The sequence below is a fragment of the Carassius carassius genome, chromosome 5 (genome assembly GCF_963082965.1).
Source record: "Carassius carassius chromosome 5, fCarCar2.1, whole genome shotgun sequence".
Taxonomy (NCBI): Eukaryota; Metazoa; Chordata; class Actinopteri; order Cypriniformes; family Cyprinidae; genus Carassius; species Carassius carassius.
Genome location: NC_081759.1, coordinates 22,128,637 through 22,151,086, shown reverse-complemented (window position 1 = coordinate 22,151,086; position 22,450 = coordinate 22,128,637). Strand labels below are relative to the sequence as shown.

Sequence of the window (22,450 nt, the reverse complement as noted above, 5' to 3'; positions counted from 1 at the left end):
ATGAATTACACCAATCATGCTAAAGTGGACCCATAAACTGAACTGACCATTCAAGATGTAATTCCCTACTGTTCATTCAAAGTACTGCACTCAGATTTCTAAACTGAAAATCTGAATCCAACACTTGACTAAGAATGCCCATCAGCTCTGAAAGTACACTTTATTCTGTGTGTGTGTGTGTGTGTGTGTGTGTGTGTGTGTGTGTGTGTGTGTGTGTGTGTGTGTGTGTGTGTGTGTTTGCATGTTATGTGTTCCAGGCCCTTTAGAGACCACATAGAGGGTCCTGGCCAGAGCTCCACACACTCTCTCATCCTCTGCCCAGGCCTGAAACATCACAACGGCAGGCCTCGAGCTAGCAAACACAGTCAGGGGTGAGTGTTTATAGGCTACATTTGTTAGGGTTCTCACTGTGGTGCTTAAATATGATATCCATATGTTCAACTAATGCACAGAAACTTTTGCTTGGTAGGATGGTGTTGTAAAGATCGAGGAGGGCACTCACTCCTGTGATTGGCCGAGGCAAAGCATATATAACCTGCACAGCCAGACAGTCGGTCATTACCAATCCATTCTGAGCTGTGAGTAGGGAATGTAAGTATTCAAGACTTATGGCTTTGTTCAAGTGGAGCACGAGCTTTCTCCTGGGGTTAATGCCCGCTGTGAATGTGGCTGTCAGAATCGAGCTTCTCCCTGGTTTACGCTCGTGAGGCAAAGTCAGGGGTTATTTGCTGCTATTTTTACAAGAAACGGGTTGATTTGTCTTAGGCCATTACCGTCTATTATGGCCGGGAGTCTCCGGGAAGGAGGTGGGAAGCAGCAAACGCTGGCATTCTGCCTAAAGAGAAATCAATGAAACAAATTAATCCTTCGCAGGCCGCACTGACACAGTAATCCATCATTCAGGGGTGCTTTTACACACCGAATCAGGGAGCCAGGACTGAGGGAGAGAGCCCCAAGGGATCGCTCGCTCGCACACATAGGCACGCACATACACACAAGGCAAGACATGAACAGGCTGGTGGCACCCGCCACACAGCTGCAATCCCACAGCCCGACGTCTAAAGCAAAAGAGATGAAAGACGTAGCATTTATAATGGTAATAGCACGGGACGTGTTGCAAAGTCATGCCATAGTCGACTGTCTGTGGTGTTTACTGTTTCTTGATTATCTGCGAAACCACCTAAAAACCAGTAAAGAAGTCGCTGACAGACATGGTACATAAAGGAGAGCTAAAAAGTCGAGAAAGAATATGATGGAGGGAGAGTGTGCTTGGGATTTGAGGTTTCTTTTCCACCCACATCATCATGTGGTGTCGCATTGTTCAGAAAGCTACACTTTCACTCACATTGTTCAAGTGATTAGGCACTGTGATTTCCTTGGCCTCTCCTCCAGTTCACCGAAGCAGGGCAAGTGTCATTACCAACATAAATAAGGGAAATGATGGGGGGGTTGCACATTTATAACCACATATAAAAAAAATTACACTATAAATAACGTTACCTTCCGGCCCCCAATCTGTAAAACAATCCAAAAAAAAGTGATGTGCTAATGTGGCATAGTGGAGTAACTGACCAATAGGAGACAATTTCATTGCACATGATAGGATCATGTGATCAGCTCTGGGAAACAACTCTGTCCTTTGAGAGCTGGACACAATAATATTCCAGATAAAGCATATGATTTCAGACAAAGGGAACACGGGAAATGAGAAACAAAAGAAAAATTTTAATATGCACATATTCCAAAATAGTTTATTTAGAGGCATTCAGATATGTCAAATGTCAACACTGGTAAGAACATTAACATTTTACATTCTATACTTCAAAAATACATAGAGGAATTGTACATTATACATTATATTATTGTATGGCATTTTTGGATTTATCAATTGCTGTGCATCTGCGAACTTAAGGCAGAAACAGCCCTTCAAGGTAATGAGGGAACTCCACTTACCTTTAAGCTTTTTCTGATAGACGACTGGAAATATGGGAGTATTTCAGGACAAGAGGAAGAGTGTCAAAAGCATTAAATATATAGCCAATGAATGTATTTTGTGACTGTGGTATGAGGAAGACAGAAGGCACATGTTTTATTTCCATCTTAGTTATATGAAGCAGTATCTTTTATAAAATAGGAAAATGTACCTTATGAAAAAAGAAATACATGGATTAAAATGTCTCTCGTCACTCCAGGAAAATTCACCACTGCTCTTGAAGCTCAAAATAAACAAAAGTAAAAGCATATTGTTTCACCAAAACTCTAATGTTTGTGATCATCACAGAATGCTCAATTGCAAACCTGCATAGTCATTTCAAAACAGAAAACATATGGTTTAAAATCAAATAAATCCAGCAAATCAAGAACATATGTTGACTGGTGAGTAGTTTGTTTCATCAGTCAATTGATAATAGCTCAATAAACACATTGGCAGTGAGGGTTCACCGCTTATGTTGTAACTGACAACCCTGTTCATGTAAAAGCAGATGAAATCTGACACTTTCATGGCTGTTTACATCACTGTGTTATTAGACATAGAAGGGTATTATACGGTACAAGATCATCCCTTTTATTGCATATATGTGTCATAATAAACAAATGGATCTCACATATATGTAAAAAGAGTCTGGATGTTTATGAGCATTACAATACAATGACTAGATCTATTTATATGGGTTGCTTTGTTTATTGTCCCACATTTTCCAGTGATTAGATATAGTGCAAAAAATTGTGTCATCACGTAACAAAACAAATGTGTTCCATGTTGTTACATAAAGGAACTGGTTTTATTTAGGCAAAAAACATTTTGTAATTTGACAAATTAATTTGAATTTGAATTAACTTAAATACAAAATAACATATGGTCAGGTGAGGAAAAATAGCTAGAAATAGGTTGTATACTTTACAAACTATGACTATCATAAAATGTTCTGCTGTTGAAAAAAAAAATTTTTTTTTGCTTATATAGCCTATAATTAATCATGTACTCTAGTTTCCTTTTCATACAATGTATAGTTATGAGAAATGCAACACAGAAGGTGTGTAAGTTTGAATTAACTCTCATTCTCCCTGTCTCTGTTTTGAAGTCCTTCCTTTCCCTCTTGTCTTTTGCTTGTATGATGTGCCTAATTTTGTGCTCAGAGGTCAGGGAGTTTACTGCTGACTGGAATTTAAGATCTGCAGGATGTTCAGTTCACTGAAGGAAAACATACACAGCTTTCCATGCAGGAAGTCCCTCACTAACTGCTGTCCTAAGCATGGGGTGGAGAGGCACATTTGGAGTGCCACAGCTGTCTGTAATCGGTCCTCTTTCACTTTTGAAAACATGCTGTTTCACAGATTTTAAATAAAAGCTCTGCCTATATTTATCAAAAGCTGATGTTTTACAAAGTAAAGGGGAATTTGTATTTAGGAATGAATATTTTCCCTTGCAGACAAATAGAACTGATGGAGGGGCACTCAATGTACAGTACAAGAGGGTGACGTGTAAACAGAGATGCAGGTACTGTATTTTTCATTTTATGGGTGTAGGAGTGTGTGTATCAATAAGCATAATCGAACCATGTGTTTTTTCCACCAAACGCCTGCGGATATCTCATTGCTGCCCATCTTTGAGTATCTGAAAAAGAAAGCGAAAAAGATAAGGCTTACTGAGAGTGTGCAATTGTCTCATTTAACTAAAAGTTCACAGAGCATTTTATTCAAAGCAAAGCAAAGAGAGGCAGTCAGATTCTGAGGTTGTGTGTCTGTTGCCTTCATGTAGTGATTGCAAGGAAATGTAGATGCACTGACGAGGACTGAATTCATCAGCGCCATTACAACTATCTATTACTTAGCTCACCAGCAAAGACCTTCTGATAGAGATGGAAAAGGAGTGGCAAAAGATGGACAAAAGAAAATACAGGAATATATTATTTGGTGACCAAATTGGCTTATCTTTCCTACTTGACTGCCTTTGACGTGGAAATGGACACGATAGTAGCTGTGTTCAAAACATCATATTTAGACTCTAGTTTCTCTGTCAAAAACAAAATAATCGAAATGATGGGGAAACTTTTTGCTTAGTGACAGGAAAGACGCCATGAAGCCAGATCATGAGTGGTGCTCTTGTTCAGATCCCTGATTCAGGTTTTGTTGTTTAAATCCATAGCAGAAGGTCTGCGACAATGTTGAACATATGATATGACTGAGGGCTACCGGGAGTGAGACTAAACAGATACCAGTTTGATATGCATTGTTTACATAGATACACTACACCACACCCTACACAATTAGTTATGTTGTTCATTCTTAGTTATGAATCCTGAATCAAACATAATACATCTTCAGCAAACCTGATGACTGAAGGGAGAAAATGTAAGTGACTTCTTATGCTTCATTATATTATGCAGATGATTTGATAAGGAAACTACTATTGATATGCACTGTTGTGACAGTTCACTGATGTACTTGGAAGTTCTCTGTTCCTCGAATTATAAAAACAAATATACTGACTATACAGAGCCGTTCTGGACACTACAGTGAGTCATCAATTTAGCTGCCTGTTGGAGCTCTAGCCTCAAACAACCTGCTCTATTTGCCTTAAAGCACTAATTTGACTAACTACTCAGCAAAGTGAAAATTACTCCCAACCCAATTCCAATTACCATATTACTCATCATTGCCCCATAGAACTGCTGCTTTCACTTTTTTTTTTTTTTTTTACCCATTTTCACTTTATGAGGAGAAGCAAAGTGGAAGCTATTTTCTTTACTTGGAAAATATTCTGTAAAATGTTGATACATGAAGCTGCATGTTTGAAGGTAGAGAGGACGGAGATTACATTTTTGTTATTTAAAGTTTACTTTAGAGAGTGTGTTTATTTATCTGTAGTTTGGGACATGTATGTTTCTGAACATGTACGTTTTTATAGTACCTTGGTAAGTATAAAAACAATATGGGTCCTCATTTTATAAGCTTGCATGAGTGAGTTGTATGTTCCTTAGGATCTCTTCTCACACCTTTTGTCACTTCTATCACTTTACCTGTGACACCTTAACAAAACATAAATGATATTTAGGCTTCTTGACTGTGTGTGTGTGTGTGTGTGTGTGTGTGTGTGTGTGTGGGTGTGTGTGTGTGTGTGTGTGTGTGTGTGTGTGTGTGTGTGTGTGTGTGTGTGTGTGTGTGTGTGTGTTTGTGTGTGGCTTATATATTATAATGATAGTAGGCTAATATTAATTATATCTGTCCTTATGTGGTAAAACTGTTTAGTTTTAATGAAATGTATCTTGAAATTTATGTTGTAAAAGTCAGACATTATGTCTCTTTATCTGTACTCCTCTTGCACGTGTACATAATCACCCTTTTTAAAGCAATTAATCTCGTGTGTCTTCCAGCGTGGATGTGCCGAAGACAGACGAAATTCCAATTAAATTCCTGCTGCGGGTAGTTTAAACAGACCGTTATGAATAGGAGAGGTGACTCTTTACCACACACAACAAAAGCTCTTTCCCTCAAATACAGTCGCTTATATTTGCTCTTCTTTCCTAAGAATCCGCTCGTGTTAAACTGTGCGCATTAGGAATTATGGCTTTGCTCTCCTTCGGACAATCGTTGTAAAACCATAACAAAACACGATGGCAAAGGTTTAAGCAGATAAATGTAAGGTGGACATTTAGTTTCTGGGCAATCTCTCTGGGATTATAAATTATATGAGGACGTGGGATAGCCTACCTCGGATACTTTTGATTGGGATGTGTTGAATTCCTACAGAATTAACTTAACCCCTTGTTTCCGAAAACAAATAGTGGTGAATACCTTGTAATAGGCTAGTAAAGTTGAACTAATATGCTATCCCTGGATTAATATAGGCTATTTATGAAATATAGTTTGTTTTTTCATGATATATTGTGTCTTAAACAATATAAAACTGTCCACATATATGGGTTGCAAATCACGCTGTTATCGTAAGCATAGGTTATTTTAAAAACCGGTCCATCCGCGTTGGCCCATCGCATTATTAGAACTTCAGTGCATCGATTACAGGAGCTGTCCGGCGTCAGGTAGGCTATCGTTGATATGTAGCCTAAAAGAATGGGTCTTTCGAACACGAAAGAGTGAAAATACTGCTTAATAAAACTACCCTTATCTTGTCAAAGTGTTAAAAAAATTGTTAATTATTAGGCTACTGAATTATATAAAAAAAAATTCAGGAGCCTATGTTGTCTTCTGACATCAATAGTCAGTAATAAGGAGCTTATAAGGCTAGCTTTTCTCTCTTGCCATTAGTTATAAGTCTATGTTTAACAAAGTAGCCCTGCGTAAAGTGTCTGTATGTAGCTAAATCCGGGCCTATCACGTGACATGCGCAGTGCGGGTTAGGCTATTGCTTTCTGAGCGATTTTTACATCCTCCGTTTTGTTCTCGGATGTAGGCTAGTGTAGACTATACAATGACTTTTTAAATTATGAAAACACACATTGTTTATTAGAAATCCCCTCTTGATTCATATGAACTGAAAACGAGGAGAAAGTCTAACGACAATATGCTCCGTAGCTCTCATTAATAGCTATAGCCTACGAACACTGTTACTATCTACTTAGATGATGCTTTTGGGGGGGGGGAAGTGCCTTAGAGATTAAGTAGGCTATACTTACGTGCACCTGACGTTCTACTTCTGCTTCCGTTCTGTTTCTTCTGCTTATGCTTCGGGAAACTCAGCCCTTGTGGACATGCCTTTGTTTTCCCATATTTTTGCTCAAAAATTAAAAATTAAACAACACGAAGACACCTACGGTTTTACTGTCATTACAAATATTTATTTTTAATACGTTTTTAAGACGTATATGCAGGGCCCATGACTTGTCAGAGAAGGGGTCCTGCTCCTTTAGCTGACAACAGGCTACGTTGCGTGTGCTTTAGTGTCATTGTTGTGGTTTCCATGCCTTTTAAGAAATTTCAGAAGCGTAAGGTAGCCTAATTATTGTTGGTCTGGGCTTGTTTTAACTGCTAACGGATTTATGATCTTGGTCTCTGTGACCATCCAAGGCAATTAGCACATAAGCTGTAAATAGATGATGGTTTGAGAGCAAAAAGCCATTACCTCCAGCATAAACTGACAGTTAGCCTACTCTAACTAAACTCCTACAACAAGCTAACTAGAAAGAAAATACCTCACTGAATACAATTACAGTCACTGCTATTTTATAATTAATTCGCAATTTGACAATGCATTTCGTTTTGTGGGCCACTCAACAATCTGTAAAAACAGATATTTTTCCTACCTGTTTTTCTTCATGCCTAGTGACTGCCACCTTAATCAGGCATTCAACAGAGTCCCACACTGACAGTTAGATGATTCGCCCGTTTCTGTGCATTACAAAATAAAGACAGGTTAAATAAAGTCTTTGATAGTCGATTTTTTATTTTTCTTAAAAGAAAAAACAAAAAACAACTACAACAACAACAAAAAAAAACTTCTACAGAGCTTATGTTGGTCATACGATGCAAAATGTTAAGTGACTGGACATGTTGTTTCTTACCTACAACGCAAAATGAAGTAAAATCTTCAAACTCTTAACAACTGAAATGTGCCCAAAGCGGGAGCGATGGGCCTTTATTATTATAATACTTTATTATATTATTATAATATATAACTTGTGTGGGGGGCGGGGGGGGGGGTTGGAGTGATTTTGTGCAAAACATTAATGAGTAGCTAGACTACGTCTTTTAAAAAGCCCAAGCAGTTATATTAAGTGGCGTAGTTTGAGATATTTTCCACATCTCTCCCCACTACACTTTGCTTTAAGAGCGATTAGATGATGTCCATTGAAAGTTGCTGATCCATAGAGAAAATGGCAGTGGATAAAAGGCGATTTCAAGTGACCTTCTCGTCCCTTTCACACCAATCTGAGCCCCCAAATAGTTAGGGATCAAATTGAACAAAAGCCCCCTCCTCTTCTCTTTCAACTCACTACTACTCAGGGTGACAAAACCCACCATCGCATTCGAGAGGCGCGCAATGTGTTTAAAACTGTGAGATTATTAGAGACAGCAATATATAACCAACATTACATTTGTTTTCTTCAAAACAACAGTACAACAGATGTTTAAAACCAATACTATAAGCAAAGCGCTCCAAACTGTTTATCACATTTAATGTTTCCGATTTTTTTTTATTATTATTAAAAAGTGTTGGGTTTATTGCCAGGTATAGTGATCACCTACTTGACAGTTTTTATCTATTACTGTGTTTATTCCTGTTTTTTTTTTTTTACTACTTTTTTATTCAATATTTTTACAAGTTTGTCATGTTTATTTCCTATTTATATCTCTATATATTTAAACCTAACACACAAACATGTTATAATATAGCCTAAGTGATGATTATATAGATTTTTACTTTTGTTCATTGCAGGCCTGGTAGCTATCAATCAACACTCCACAATTCAGAGATGTCTTTATTATAAGTTGTCCAGTCATTGTATACAAGCAATTCACCTTCAAGAGAAGCTTTATTGTGGGCTACTACAAAACCTAACCCTTTAGTGTGGTTATTAAAAAATGTGTTTACTTTTATAGCTACCTGTAGCCTAAAAACTGTGAATATAAGCCAGCAACTATAAATACTTTGTTTTCATCGGGACTTTAGTTAAATGTAGTATCAGAAGTGTCTGATAAAACAAGGAAAGGGAACTATTTTGTCCCTGCTGTGTCCTTAGAGTTTATACCATCTAACCCGAGCGTATTTACATTCGTGCTCACTTGGTAGGAGGCCCGCCATTCGTGGGATTTTATTACTCGAGCAGCTCTTAGGGAGCATGCATTAGACTAAATGGTATATGTTGTTTATTGCTATTTTAAACGAGTTTGCACGGTCATTAGTGAAAAATAGCACCATATTACAAATTGAATGAGGTGCTTTGAAACGATTAATTGTTATTATTAGAATTATAAGTTATTATTATTGTTATTTTGATTTTATCACACATAGTAACATGAGAGGCGACTCATGGACCATCACTAAATTTTTATTTTATTTTATAGAGTTATCCCTCGTATTGTCATGTGAAACACTGTAACTTTTTGAACATTGTTTTGCACTTTAATTTATTTACTTTTTCTGTCAATTAAACGTCCATTACAATTAATGACAAACAAATGTTTTTTGATGAATAATTTACATTACTTATGGAATGATTTCACTGCAAGGCCGAACACTAAAAAACTAAAAAAGATCCTAAAAATGATAGTCATGTATAGTGAAATGTATTCTACATCTTCTGACGGAACTATAATTGCATTTAATTACCTAAATGAAAGAAAGGCATAATAAAAGAAGACAAAGATATCTCAAAGCTTTTTCAAAAGTACTTTCATACTTCTTTCAGCAAATTTTTTTTTCTTCTCAAAATTGTTTAAATGTTTCTGTACACGCGTCAGCCCTACTTTATTCTGAACAGGTCTATCGTATAATCGTTCTTTTAATCCATTGACATTATCACTTAGACAAACAGAGTGCTATCGATCTTTCTATTACGAGATCATACAAGACGAATTACACAGGTGAAAAGGCGTTTCTTAAAGTCATACGTTCAGTCATGTTCAGCATCACCATAACGTTAGAATTGTCTTTTTCAATGTAGACGAGTGCAAATGATCGATAGAATTCTGGCCACCGGTCTATATTCGTATTTCTTTCAGCTGACAGTCTCACGTAGCCTACCTACTTAATTTGATAATGCTAGTTTTTTTAGGGTTTGGTTTAAGACACGTTTACGTACATTTGCGAGATTTTAATATGCATTTCAACTCACTCTGGAATTGTAGAAAGTGATAAAAGTACTTGCCTTTCAAACATGGACCAAACTGAGAAACCGCCGATCCCAAGTAATGCCCACCGGTCGCTGGGCGCTCGCACTTTGAATGTCCAAGTGTCCACTTTACCATTTCTTCAGAGCTGTTTTCATGCGCGCCTTGTCTTCCCATTCGCTGTCCCTCTCCCTCTCTCCCCTCTCGCTCTCTTCCCTATCTGTGGAATAAAACCTTGATGGTACACTTACAGAAGTTTCTCTTTGTTCGTTTTAATCTTATTCGTTTCACTTTTGCAAAGAACAGAGGAAAGCAGCGTGCGTTTCTGCGGATCGGTGTGAGGAGAGACGGAGGAAGCTCCGCGGTCGAGTTGAAAACAGACTACCCTACCCATTAGTAAATAGAGGGTTTCGAGAACGGTCGGATGTCGGTGTTTTGCTTCCCCTTAACTTCTTTCACACACTGTTGGACTTTTAAGGCAAAGTTGGTATATGAGAAAGTTCTAGCCAAAAGAAAAAAGTTTGTCAGATGATAAAAGCTACAAGGTTTATTTAATAGGCTACATAAAAGCATTTTAATTGTCCCTTTTCCGGTTATGTCAACTGGAAAGAGGGCAAAATAGCTTCTTGCAACATCAAATATAAAAAAAAATATATATATATATATATATATAGAGAGAGAGAGAGAGAGAGAGAGAGAGAGAGAGAGAGATTGTTAAATAAAATAAATAAAATCAGACAACTTTAACTATCATAATCAAAGACGTTTAAATCTTACAAATAGGCTACATCAGCAAATACATCAATAAAATAAAAATAAGAAAACATCCATCCCACAGCGCAATTGATCTCTGAGCCACATTTGGAAACATGTTTAAAATTACAATAAATTACTCATTTTTATGTCGCTGTAATTGTCCACTGTACGCTAGATGGCAGCCCGATCCAGACATTATAAGCATGTACAGCGCAGCCTTCGGCATTCATGCACAAAAAAAGCCGGTTTTCCTGCGCATTATACCAAAAAACCTCCCTCGTTAATAAATCTGTTAAAACATACACTGAATGATGGATTTTTTATACTTTACACTGTCATGATAGTATGATTCCTCTTTTTTTCGCCCTGGCTGGCAGTGTGATCTGTTTCCTATCACTGGTAAAGCATTCCGTTAGCCTACTGATATCTTTCCAGTCAGACTAGTGGTAGTTGTCGCGCTTTTCCAATACTTTTTATGTGTTGATTTATTTAATCGTTTTGCTGAGAACTGGGTATATTAATGACATCTGAAGATATGATTTGTGCATTGATTCGCAATTTCGAGCCCGTATTGTTGTGTCAAATGACGTAAAATGCTAATGGATCCTTCACAGTTCAAATCCAGACGTTATAATGGGTATTTTAGAAATTAAGACTACAGCTTCGAACAAAACACTTTCAACTTTGTGTGACTCGCACCAGTCCTTCCGCATCACGCGCATTTGTTTATATTTCACGTGCGCGTATAGTTCGCTCATTGCTTTCATCCCGTTTTCCTCTTCTTTCTGGGTTTTCTTCCTCTTTTTTGTGACAATAGACGGTCCATTCTAATCGGGTTTCAAAGTAAATAGCAGCGCAGGGGCGAGCGCAATGTAAATTGTGCTTGTCAGAGCCCTCAGTCGTAGGTAGCGAGGAGCGAGGACTCTAACCAATGGAGTGAAGGAGGCTTGGCTAACCTTAGCCTCCCATTTTCTCTCTCCCCCCTCGATGCAGGGTTCTGACCAGTCAGTCGCCTTTGATTATCAGTTGCCAGCAGCCCCTCTCTTGGCTCCTTGACACGAGCACCATATAAGGCGCAGCGATCTCCATAGAAACGTGTCAGTTTCAATAGTAGTGTCAAAGTTCACTATATACAGACATTCGCGCAGATCTCCGTTTCGGAAACATTGCTCCGCTGGTACTCCCGTTAAAACGCATTCTTTTTTGGGTCTCTGCTTCTTACATATTCCAATAGGTTTTTTTTATTTTTTATCCTTGCTCTGTTCCTACTGGAGAGGTGAAACTACATAGGCACTCGGGCGACGTTGTTTTTTTTGTGTTTCTTTTGCTGGACCAGATGAGCTTTATTCATGAACATAGATAGAGAAATCCGTTCTTCAGTGTTTCCTCCTCTACAACCGCGAAGACGGAGAGAGGAGCAAGGAAGAAAAAGGAGGGGAATTTATTTTGCACAGCACTTTGGATCTCCGGTCCACCAGAAAGCTATTATTTTTGCTTCAAGGTGAAGATTTTTTATTGCGGTATTTTTTAAGAAACTCGATTTTTTTTAATTACGTCTGGGATCGCTTTCTCTCTACACGATTGGGTTCCCGAATGGCTGACTGCAATTTACCTTGGAACTGGCCTCCCGACAATTGCATATCCTGATCGGGTGCCTTTCTATCGACTCCGGTATTTTGAATGTATTGATCATTTTCTGCGTTTACTTTTTTCCCTATGAGATTGAGTGCTCCGATTTGAATTCGCGCTGCCGAAGACTTCTCTTTTCCCTGCTCCGATATCCGAGCGACCAGTTCGCTTGAAAGCACTTTTCGGGCCCGAGATATGGCAATGGTAGTTAGCGTCTGGCGAGATCCGCAGGAAGACGTGGCCGGAGGACCTCCGAGCGGCCCCAATCCAGCAGCTCAGCCGGCGAGGGAGCAACAGCAGGCGGCGTCAGCGGCACCACACACTCCGCAGACCCCCAGTCAGCCAGGACCCCCGTCCACACCAGGGACGGCTGGCGACAAGGGCAGCCAGAATTCTGGACAGAGTCAGCAGCATATAGAATGTGTTGTTTGCGGGGACAAATCGAGCGGCAAGCACTATGGTCAATTCACCTGCGAAGGATGCAAAAGTTTCTTCAAGAGGAGTGTCCGAAGGAACTTAACGTATACATGTCGTGCCAACAGGAACTGTCCTATTGACCAGCACCATCGTAATCAGTGCCAATATTGTCGGCTGAAGAAATGTTTAAAAGTGGGCATGCGGCGGGAAGGTGAATATATTTTTCTAAACACGACACACTATTGCTACACAGGTTTATTGTTCAGAGACATCTTACATAAAGCTCGCACTATACACATACAAACGCGAAATACATTTTGCTTTGATTGCTTGCTAAAGAGTGTCAGTGGGCGCGTACAAGCAGTAGTAAATCCGCGACCACAGCCAGGATCAGCATGCATCTTACAAAAGTAATTTTGTTTGCACAGACAGGCAAGCATCATATGCACCCATTTCAACTCAGCCAGTTACATGAGATATTAAAGACAACCATGAACGCTGTAGCTATGTGTGTAAAAGAGAGAAAGAGAGAGATGAAGTGTGTATGTGTGTGTGTTCATGTGTATGCGCGCGCTTGCGTGCTGGAAGACTGCTTAAAAGCCTACTCCATTCACTTACCCCATAGTATAGCTAAAAGAAATAATAATATGTGGTTTTCTCTCTCAACGTAAGATGTGTGGATCTGTTTTTACGCCGTAGTCTAAAGTACCTAAACGTTTAGAGGCCTGTCTGTCCCCACACAGCCTAAGCTGTATGCGAACAATGGCCTTTGCAACTTACTCTTAATTACTGACTAGGACAAAATTGATATTTACACCCCCTATATTGTTTTAAAGTAATAATTAGTTCAACGTAAGTATATGCTAATACACATTATGTTTGAAATCAATAATAAAAAAAAGTCTTCGTGCTCGATTGTGGATAAAAGAAAATTATGTTCCAGAGTTAGCCTACTATCCTGATCCTTAAATAAATATAAACTTATTACTACACAAATCTATGCATATGTGTATTACACGCATATGTTAAAAAAAGTATTAGAGTGTAGCATTTGTAACAAGTAAGAGGCTGGTGGCTTTGAACTAGTTCCACTGTATAGTAGAGATTTAAGTCCGGTCCTCGTCCACTATAATTTGTATTACATTCACATAACAAAAAAATAAAAAACAAAAACAATAAAATATATATAATAAAAATATGAGTGAAGACACAAAAAGAGAGCGAGAGATAAAGAGCTACAGAGTGTTTGTATATCTTCATATTAGCTGTTGTAATTCATAAGCAGAGGTAAACATTACCAGCTAATAACCGACGAGGTTAGTGGGGCTTCAAAGATCATTTGAAAGGATTTTTCTTCGGAACGCAATGCCTTAAACAGATTCTTATTTAGTTGTATTGTCGTAGCTTTAAACAGCAGTACAGAATAGCCTAATCATGCACTCGAACTAAAGCTTCCACATAAATTATGTTTCTCAGTTCTGGATGTACATTTCCTCTCCCTTTCTTTGTTTTTGTCAGCGGTTCAGCGAGGAAGAATGCCTCCAACCCAACCGAACCCGGGCCAGTACGCGCTAACGAACGGGGATCCTCTGAACGGTCATTGCTATCTCTCCGGATACATCTCCTTACTACTTCGGGCCGAGCCTTATCCTACTTCTCGCTATGGCAGCCAGTGCATGCAGCCCAATAATATTATGGGGATCGAGAACATCTGTGAGCTCGCAGCTCGCCTGCTCTTCAGTGCTGTGGAATGGGCGAGGAACATCCCTTTCTTTCCCGACCTGCAGATCACCGACCAGGTGTCCCTGCTCAGACTGACATGGAGCGAGTTATTTGTGCTTAACGCGGCTCAATGCTCCATGCCCCTACATGTGGCCCCACTGCTCGCCGCCGCCGGCCTGCACGCCTCACCTATGTCGGCGGACCGCGTCGTGGCCTTCATGGATCACATTCGTATCTTCCAGGAGCAGGTCGAGAAGCTCAAAGCACTGCACGTCGATTCTGCAGAATACAGCTGCATTAAGGCAATAGTGCTCTTCACATCAGGTGAGTGTGTGAGACGAGGCCTACTCACAGACATAAGGGGGCAATGCAATACGGGGTGGGTAAGCTTCGGCATCGACGCTATAGCTCACTAGTGGGTCTCGAGCTGACTTTGTACTGTAAAATCTCTTTAGCGCACAAGTTATGAAGTGCTAATTCAAATGTGATCAAAGCCATTCAGAAATATTTAAGATTTAATATAATGCAAAATGTTGCATAATATTATACTAAACACGGATGATAATATAACTAAAGTATTTTTTTGCGATAGCTATTTGTGAAGGTTGAGAAATATACAAAGCATAAAATTAAATATATCAGCTTGAATATGCATTTCTCATTCATTTTACGTGATGTAAAATATTTAGGCCAAAATTTGTACACTCAAGTCCATATCTCAGAATATCTTTCATATGCTCAACCACTTTGGTTCACAACTGTATATGAGGCCACAGAGTGCATACACAAATATACATGGGGCCCTCTCTGTTGAGAAAAGCTGACTACTGAGGCCTCTATTATTAATAATTGATTCTAAGCTCGGGTGATATTTTTAAAAGATATTTTATATGAATGCGCAGATATATCCATTAGACTGGTGTCTATCTGTTTACTAAGGGGTTATTTAGCCAAATAGTTTAAAATGAGCTAAGCTATAACAATTATGACAGATCAACATCGATCGACACCAAATTACCCTCACACTAGCTTTATAACTGATGTTTATATTTTTAGTATTTCTTTCGGCAACAGACGATAAAAAAATATATATATATAAGGCTGTTAATTAGGTTTAAGCGGACTGTTGTTTTTAAATAGTTTTACACTTCGTAGTTTGCCTTAATTATGATTTGATCTTCGTAGGCTATTATGTAAATCAATTTTATAATTAATATTAACATAAACTATATTTATTTTAGAAGCTGGATTTATATACCTATGTTTTGACAAAATAAAGTAGCCAATACCAACTATAACACCACTACCCCTTCAAACATCTCGAGTTTGGGGCAAAGGTGCAAGCTACACACACACACACACACACACACACACATATATATAGATTTTTTTTTTTTTGCAATTAGTCAAATAAAGTTACTTGTCCACTAAATAAAATATTATGTTTTATTATTTATTTATTTTTACCTTAAGGTGAAATTAAAAGAGGCGTTCAGGTTAAAGTAGGCCACGGTCGGTTGGTCATCTCATGTGTTTCCTTAATTTTCAGAAATATGCGTTACTGTTGAATGTGTATGGAATGCCAAATCTTTAATGGTAAAACATAATTAATGTTCTGAGCGTGTAATCTATACCACCGAAATGTAACATTGTATTTGTTTCTCAATGACGTCAGTCTCGCACGGTAGGCTACCATCCTTGCCATTTTTAACAATGAATTGCTTACAAAGCACTCAGATATTTAGAGTCTGGGCTGGGTAACGAATCAGAACAACTTGATGAAAAGATTTCCGTAAGATCCGAAATGTGGTTCAGTAATAACTATATCTTTTGATTCGTTGCCAGTCAGAAGTGCTGCGTAAAGTTTTGGACATATGGTCTATATGTTTCACATGATGGATTAATAATTAATAACGCGCCCACTGATTTAGTCTCCTCTCGGTTTCTTTCTGATTAAGTGTAAATCGTTAAGTAAACTAACAAAAACATTCTTACACATACGAAACACATTACACTGGGTTTTGCTGAATTCTCTCAGTTTTTTATATCAGTTCTTTCTGCACATGCTGGCTGCGACGGAAGTGACCCATGAGGTCACGTTTCAGCAAGGAGGTTTCACCAAGGACTTAGCACAGTTCAGAAGTTCAGAAGGTTATTGTATTTGACCGCAGTGTGTTCTAGTCCAGTGCAATTAAGATCAGTCTCCGAGGCATGCTGTACACTACGCCCTTACACTTTAAGACTTAAACCAGAAAAAACGTAAACTCTTATTTTGAATATCATCAGCACAGCCGCCATATTAGAATACTGATAGAATTCGTATTGGCCTGACGATGATGCTCATAAGTGAGGACGTTTGGCTGAACTGATATTGGCAGTTCCAGTTAACCTATAGGTTTACTGCATTGGCGTTCATATGGTATTTGTAAACATATTTTGACATAATAACATTCATTGACATGCACTATTAAAGTAGAAAGGTTTCTTGTAAAATACATGTCTTTCTTTGAAATTTAGGCGGTTGTGTCCTCAAGCAAGTCCACGCTAATAAATGTGATTGCTTCCAGCGGCCTTGCCTCCTCGTTCAGACTCACAGCAGAGGCAACTGCTGGTACAGGGAATCGGGCGAGAAATGACTTGGTAGCATCTGGAGAGCAATTAGGTCATAATTTGGTTATTACCATGCCCAATTCTCTGTCAGATATGAAGCTGGATATTTCCATATTTGACACAAGGCACGAGCGCCTTCTCCATCCTCTTCGGTCGAGCTTGTCCCTGCGTACTCTTTGTTTAGTCTGATTTGTGAGCTTGCATGTGGTGTGTTCCCTGCAACGCAGGGAGTACGTTCTGTTACTCTTGAGGGATTGCACAGACGTATTGTTTATTTATATTGCAGGCAGCCTCATATGCTGCGTGATGCATGATGTTGGGCTCGTGTTTGTTCATCTCACTTTGTCAACAACACGTAATGCTGATGCTGAATGATAACCTGGGCCTCTTTTCTGTGCTGTGTTTTGTCTATTCAGACGCTTGCGGCCTGTCAGATGCTGCACACATCGAGAGCCTGCAGGAGAAGTCTCAGTGCGCCCTGGAGGAATACGTGAGGAGCCAGTACCCGAACCAGCCCAGTCGCTTTGGCAAGCTTTTACTGCGACTGCCTTCTCTCCGCACTGTCTCTTCGTCTGTAATTGAACAGCTGTTCTTCGTTCGCTTGGTAGGTAAAACTCCCATTGAAACCCTCATCAGGGATATGTTATTATCCGGGAGCAGCTTCAACTGGCCCTACATGTCCATTCAATGATCCGAATGAGCCAGTGAAACAAAAAGACTAAAGGACCAAAATTCTGCAAGCCCTTTCAAGAAGACTATATATATAGGACCTAATTTCTGACCACTTAGGAAGACACTTTTTTTTTTTGTCGTCTTCTGGGACCGAAATGGAATATGTAATGTACAAAGATTAAAGAACTGGACGTACTCCCGTGTAAATCCATCGCCGTCATCAAGAACATTCTCCATTTTGTAAAATACTAGTCTTTATTTTCATTTTCTTTTCTTTTTGTAAAGAACAAAATACGTACAAATAAAATGAAGAACATCATATGCGCAGTAAATGAGCGAGACTTAGCGGGAAAGAAATTTCCATGCAATTATAAGAAATGTCCTGTGTCTATGTATCTCTGTTTTGTATTTTTTCTGGTTCTAAACCAGTTTTTTTCTGTGATTCTATACTAATGATTTTTGATATAACCTTTTGCTTCTTATAATGATTGCGATATATGTTGTTGAAGATATGTTCTCCAAGAATTAAAATTGAAGTGAGAATTTAAAAATAAAGAAAAACATTAGACAAATAAGACACAGTCTAATCGCAATGACAATTTCACTGATGGTTGAACCTTCCCCCACTTGATGCTATGGACATGCAACTTCGGCAAATCTGACCTCATGGACATTTTAAGGAGAGGACAAACCGGTGAAACTTTTTCTTGGTCGTATGTGTGTGCGAGTGTGTGTTGAGTCAATCATCAGTCATAGATAAAAGACATGAAAAATCAAAAGCACTTTTAATATATCATTTTCAAATACATTTTGTTTGTTTCGTCTTGATATTTTCGCTATTTCTTTTTTTTATTATTGGATATTGCCTTTCATTTTTGCTCAATCCATGATATGCCTGTGCAGAAAGGTCGCGTGAAGTTGTGTGATGGTGACTATACTATTAAAAAGGAAATAGGCAACTCTGTCTCGCTCTCAGCAAATTCTATGTTCTCCATGCTATTAATGAACTGTTCTAATGGCGGCTATTTGGGATGTGCTTTTACATGATGCATATTTCTGTTTGATAAGGAAGGCCTTACCAAAACACGTGTTTCATTTTTGTTGGGCTGACCTGTACGTTGACACAAAATATCAAGCCCGTCAATAATAGATTTGAAATACTGAAAAACCTATAAGCAGAATACCAAGAAGGTACAAATGCAAGCATTACTTTTGGAGGCATAATTATTCTGTGTAGGTTTTGGTGAGCACGTGCGTTTTATATCTGGAGTCCCCGTATCGTGCGCAGAATTAGATTTCTGTGACGTTGCTACCGACTGGTTCAAAGATCTATGCCTGTTTCAGCGCATAAATGTTTAATATTTTTCCCAAGCTGAACTGAAAAGCTTGCTCGTAGTCAAAGAGAAGATATACAGAAATACTGGCCCTCTAATAAGGCAATGATGGCTGCTTCTATCACCACAGTTAAAAAAAAGAAATGAATAAACTGAGGGGGAAAGAAAACAAATCCATCTAAACTCTAGATTATTTTTAGATGATCGCGAACGGATCTGTGTTAGAACAGATGTTTTCACCAGTAACCATGCAGCAGTTAGGCTATATGTGTGATCAATCTAGGTATATGTATAATGCCGCATGTAAGCCGGTCGATAGGAGCACTAAATGTGATGTATCGTACCGAGATAGAGAGAAATTCATGTGCAGCCTCATATGATTGGTTAGAACGACGAAAGGAAATCACTTGATGCTCAGATGTGCGCGATTGTCCTTCATGTGCACGTAAATACCTTTCACATGTGATGTTTACGGTGGGAAGGAGGCGTGTTTTTATAAGTAGGCTACTGTGACAAGAACTTTCGCTGACCTCAATGTCACTGATTTTTTTTTTTACCAAGCGCTAATCTATGTAGGCTACTCAAGCAAGTTCGTTAAAGGGTAAGTTGATTCCCATAAAAAGAGCCTTACATAGGCTAATCACAAAAATAAAGTGCGGGTTAGGCCATGCCCTAATTATTCCGGATTCAGATTGTTTTTCAATGAACCCGTAAAGTAATACTAGCGTTGACACGTTTTATATAAATTATATTTTGCGCTTAAAGCGCCCTTAAAAGAGATCTGTGATTCAGCAAGTGAGACATAATATCCTTCTCTGTTGTATTTTTATTCGAAATATATATGTTCAATGGGGAAGATTCATATAGTTTTCATTTCATCACATGATCTTTGGAGGGGCAAATAGCTTGATGATGAAGTTAACGAGCATATGTGTTTTATTTTTGCCTCGTTTTTCCCAACATACAGCCTATATTAGCGCTGTAAAATGAATTTCCATAAGAAAAAAAAGTCAAATGCAGGCGAGACCATATATTTTTGTGACTTTGTTTAATTGCGCATTCTTTTAATTAAATATGGTCAGGTAAACTATTAGAAGAAGAAAAAAATGCATTGCACACGGGAATTCTGCAGATTTTATGGAGGACAAGTGGAGGGACGTTGCTAGAAACCAGGCATTTTCACAAGACTAGCTAGGCTATAAATGTGTGACAATTTAATCAATGTGCTGTCGATTTTTAAATCAAAGTCAGTAGGCCTGGAATTTATACCTAAATATGACAACAAAGGCAAGTGTGCCCTTGTTTTCTTATATAATGCTTCGACTGAAGAGTTGACCATTGCATTGAGCTCAAACTTAAACACTTTCATGTTCAGCAGTAATGAGATCAAAATCCCTGAAGAATTTTCCCCTCTATTTCACGGGAAATAGCAGAATAAGAGGAACACGTTCTGTTGAGGTTTACATTTGTTGGACTTGAGGCTATATAAGGACTGAATTCGTGCCATGTGTTCCTAATTAACAAAGCAAAATTGATCCATAAAAGAACATGAATCATATGCAACAAGAAAAAGTCTATTCTAGTCTCTGTTCGAGATGCATGTCAGCATGTTGTGTAGGCTACTTCAAGATATTTGAATGTAGCCTTCGTTATTTGTTTTTCACAGCGTCGATTTTAAATGCACATGATCTCATAATCTCAGTGGTTTCGGTCGGTTTCTTCACTTAGGTCTAAATTGGGTTAGAAGGTTAGCATAGCAGTTTTACCTCACGAAAAGGACTACCAAATGACTCAGACATACAGTTTTCCTACAGAAAATAAATAGTCACTGCGGGCTTGGAATGTAACTGCTGTTAGCTTAGTCGCGCTTGACTGAGGTACAAGTGTTTATCTGACACATTTAGGATACTGGGACATAATTTATGGTTTTTGATGTTGTCTAAGTGGAAGGGAAGAACAGAGACTTAAAAATGACTAGATATTTGTGTTATATCGATCTGGGCCTTTAGTCATTACACTGATATATTAAAAGTAAGCTAAATTTGTCTTGTGTCATTTCATTTACTGTACTGTGAATGGGACTTGACATCGTTTTATTTATTTGCTTAGACTTGTTAATGTGACTACTTGTACTATCTATCTATCTATCTATCTATCTATCTATCTATCTATCTATCTATCTATCTATCTATCTATCTATCTATCTATCTATCTAATGTTCATCCCTCTATTCCTCAACATTATGATGTGTTGAAAGTATAGTGTTAAATTCAAGTTAAAGGTGATGGGGGTGATGGGGGAGTTGATGTTTAAAAAATATTGTTTTAAAATATTTGACATTTTTCACTTTAATTACACAAATTGCCTGTTTACATTATGCCACAGAGGCCATATGATGATACATTTGTGTTAATATTCTCAATGATCAATGAATAATTCTACGTCCACAGAGCTCCCAGCAAGCTTAAGCCATGGATCAAATCCAACACAACAGGATATAAAATTTCCCCAGTTGTGAACGTAACATAAGGCGACTCCTGTGCTTGCATGTGTGTGCGTGCGTGACTTTGTCGAACCATAGAGTTGTGTTGTGTGTTCCACTTGGAGAGTGTGTGTGTGTGGTCGGGCCTGGTGTGAGGTAAAGGGAGGCGAGAAAGCACAGATCGCTGTGTAAGCGATCCCTTTGTGTTGATTTAGGTAGACGTTTGCTGTATATAACTTTCAAGGCTGATAATATCATTGCCTCGCCAGATAAATAAAGCTTTGGCCAAACCATCGGGTCAGCTATCGATCCCTTCTGCGTGCAGAGAGAAAGGGAATGAGACGGCACTGGGACAGAGAAAAAGAGGGGGGCTCTTATTAGCATTCCATACCCATGACCCACCACTGACAAGTAAAAGAGATATCTAGCTCAACGCTTATATCTCCTGCTTTGCATGCGTTTCATTGCATAAAAATGTTCATTAGGCTTATTGTCAATGACAAGCAACGGGGAAATGGAACAAAAATAAGACAAATTAAACCTATGTAGCTATTTTCATTATATCATTATAAAAAATGTAAATGTGAATAATTTGTGAAAAACAATTTCAGAGTGTAAATTACAATTTAAAAAAAATACGTTTTAGATGAGAGATTTGTATTTATTTATTTTATTTATTTATTGGGGGGGGGGGGGTATAGTTGTTGCAATTTTCTTTTATTTTCTTTTTCCCATGAGGTAGCTGATCTTTCTTAAAGCGTGGCATTGGGCATATAAGCAAATTTATAGGCAATTCTTTCTAAGGATACGCATGTAAATATAACTATTTGCAGTTTCTTAACACAGGGAGCTTTTCCACAAGGGAATAGTTGTAAGGAAATCCACAACTGAAAACACATTCAAATCGTGTCCAACAATGACAGCTTTTTATCATTTAGTCAGTTTTCTCCAAACGTTTTTTTTTTCACTCCCACCCATCGTCCCTTCTTTATCTTTCTTTGTTGTTTTAAAATATGCATGTCTCTCCGGAATGCTAGTC

The 22,450-nt window shown here is 38.4% G+C and overlaps 1 protein-coding gene and 1 long non-coding RNA gene across 2 annotated transcripts; one reads left to right on the top strand and one right to left on the bottom strand.

Annotated features, from left to right (window-relative positions):
* Positions 1-3,507: 3,507 nt before the first annotated feature.
* LOC132141016 (uncharacterized) lies at positions 3,508-6,809 on the bottom strand. The gene is made up of 2 exons (XR_009433863.1): positions 6,636-6,809; positions 3,508-3,616 (listed from the first exon to the last, which is right to left on the bottom strand). It is a non-coding gene; the product is annotated as an uncharacterized LOC132141016 (long non-coding RNA).
* A 4,843-nt stretch (positions 6,810-11,652) lies between these two features.
* Positions 11,653-18,559, top strand: LOC132141015 (nuclear receptor subfamily 2 group F member 1-A). The gene is made up of 3 exons (XM_059550155.1): positions 11,653-12,802; positions 14,110-14,637; positions 17,340-18,559. The coding sequence occupies exons 1-3, from the start codon at positions 12,370-12,372 to the stop codon at positions 17,612-17,614; spliced, it is 1,236 nt and encodes a 411-aa protein (XP_059406138.1). The 5' UTR covers positions 11,653-12,369; the 3' UTR covers positions 17,615-18,559.
* The last annotated feature ends 3,891 nt before the right edge of the window (positions 18,560-22,450 follow it).

Excerpts from the sequence above, each read along its gene's own strand:
- LOC132141015 (XM_059550155.1), top strand. The coding sequence starts at position 12,370 with ATGGCAATGGTAGTTAGCGTCTGGCGAGATCCGCAGGAAGACGTGGCC. Across the intron at positions 12,803-14,109 it reads AGTGGGCATGCGGCGGGAAG|CGGTTCAGCGAGGAAGAATG; the intron begins GTGAATATATTT and ends TGTTTTTGTCAG. Across the intron at positions 14,638-17,339 it reads AATAGTGCTCTTCACATCAG|ACGCTTGCGGCCTGTCAGAT; the intron begins GTGAGTGTGTGA and ends TTGTCTATTCAG.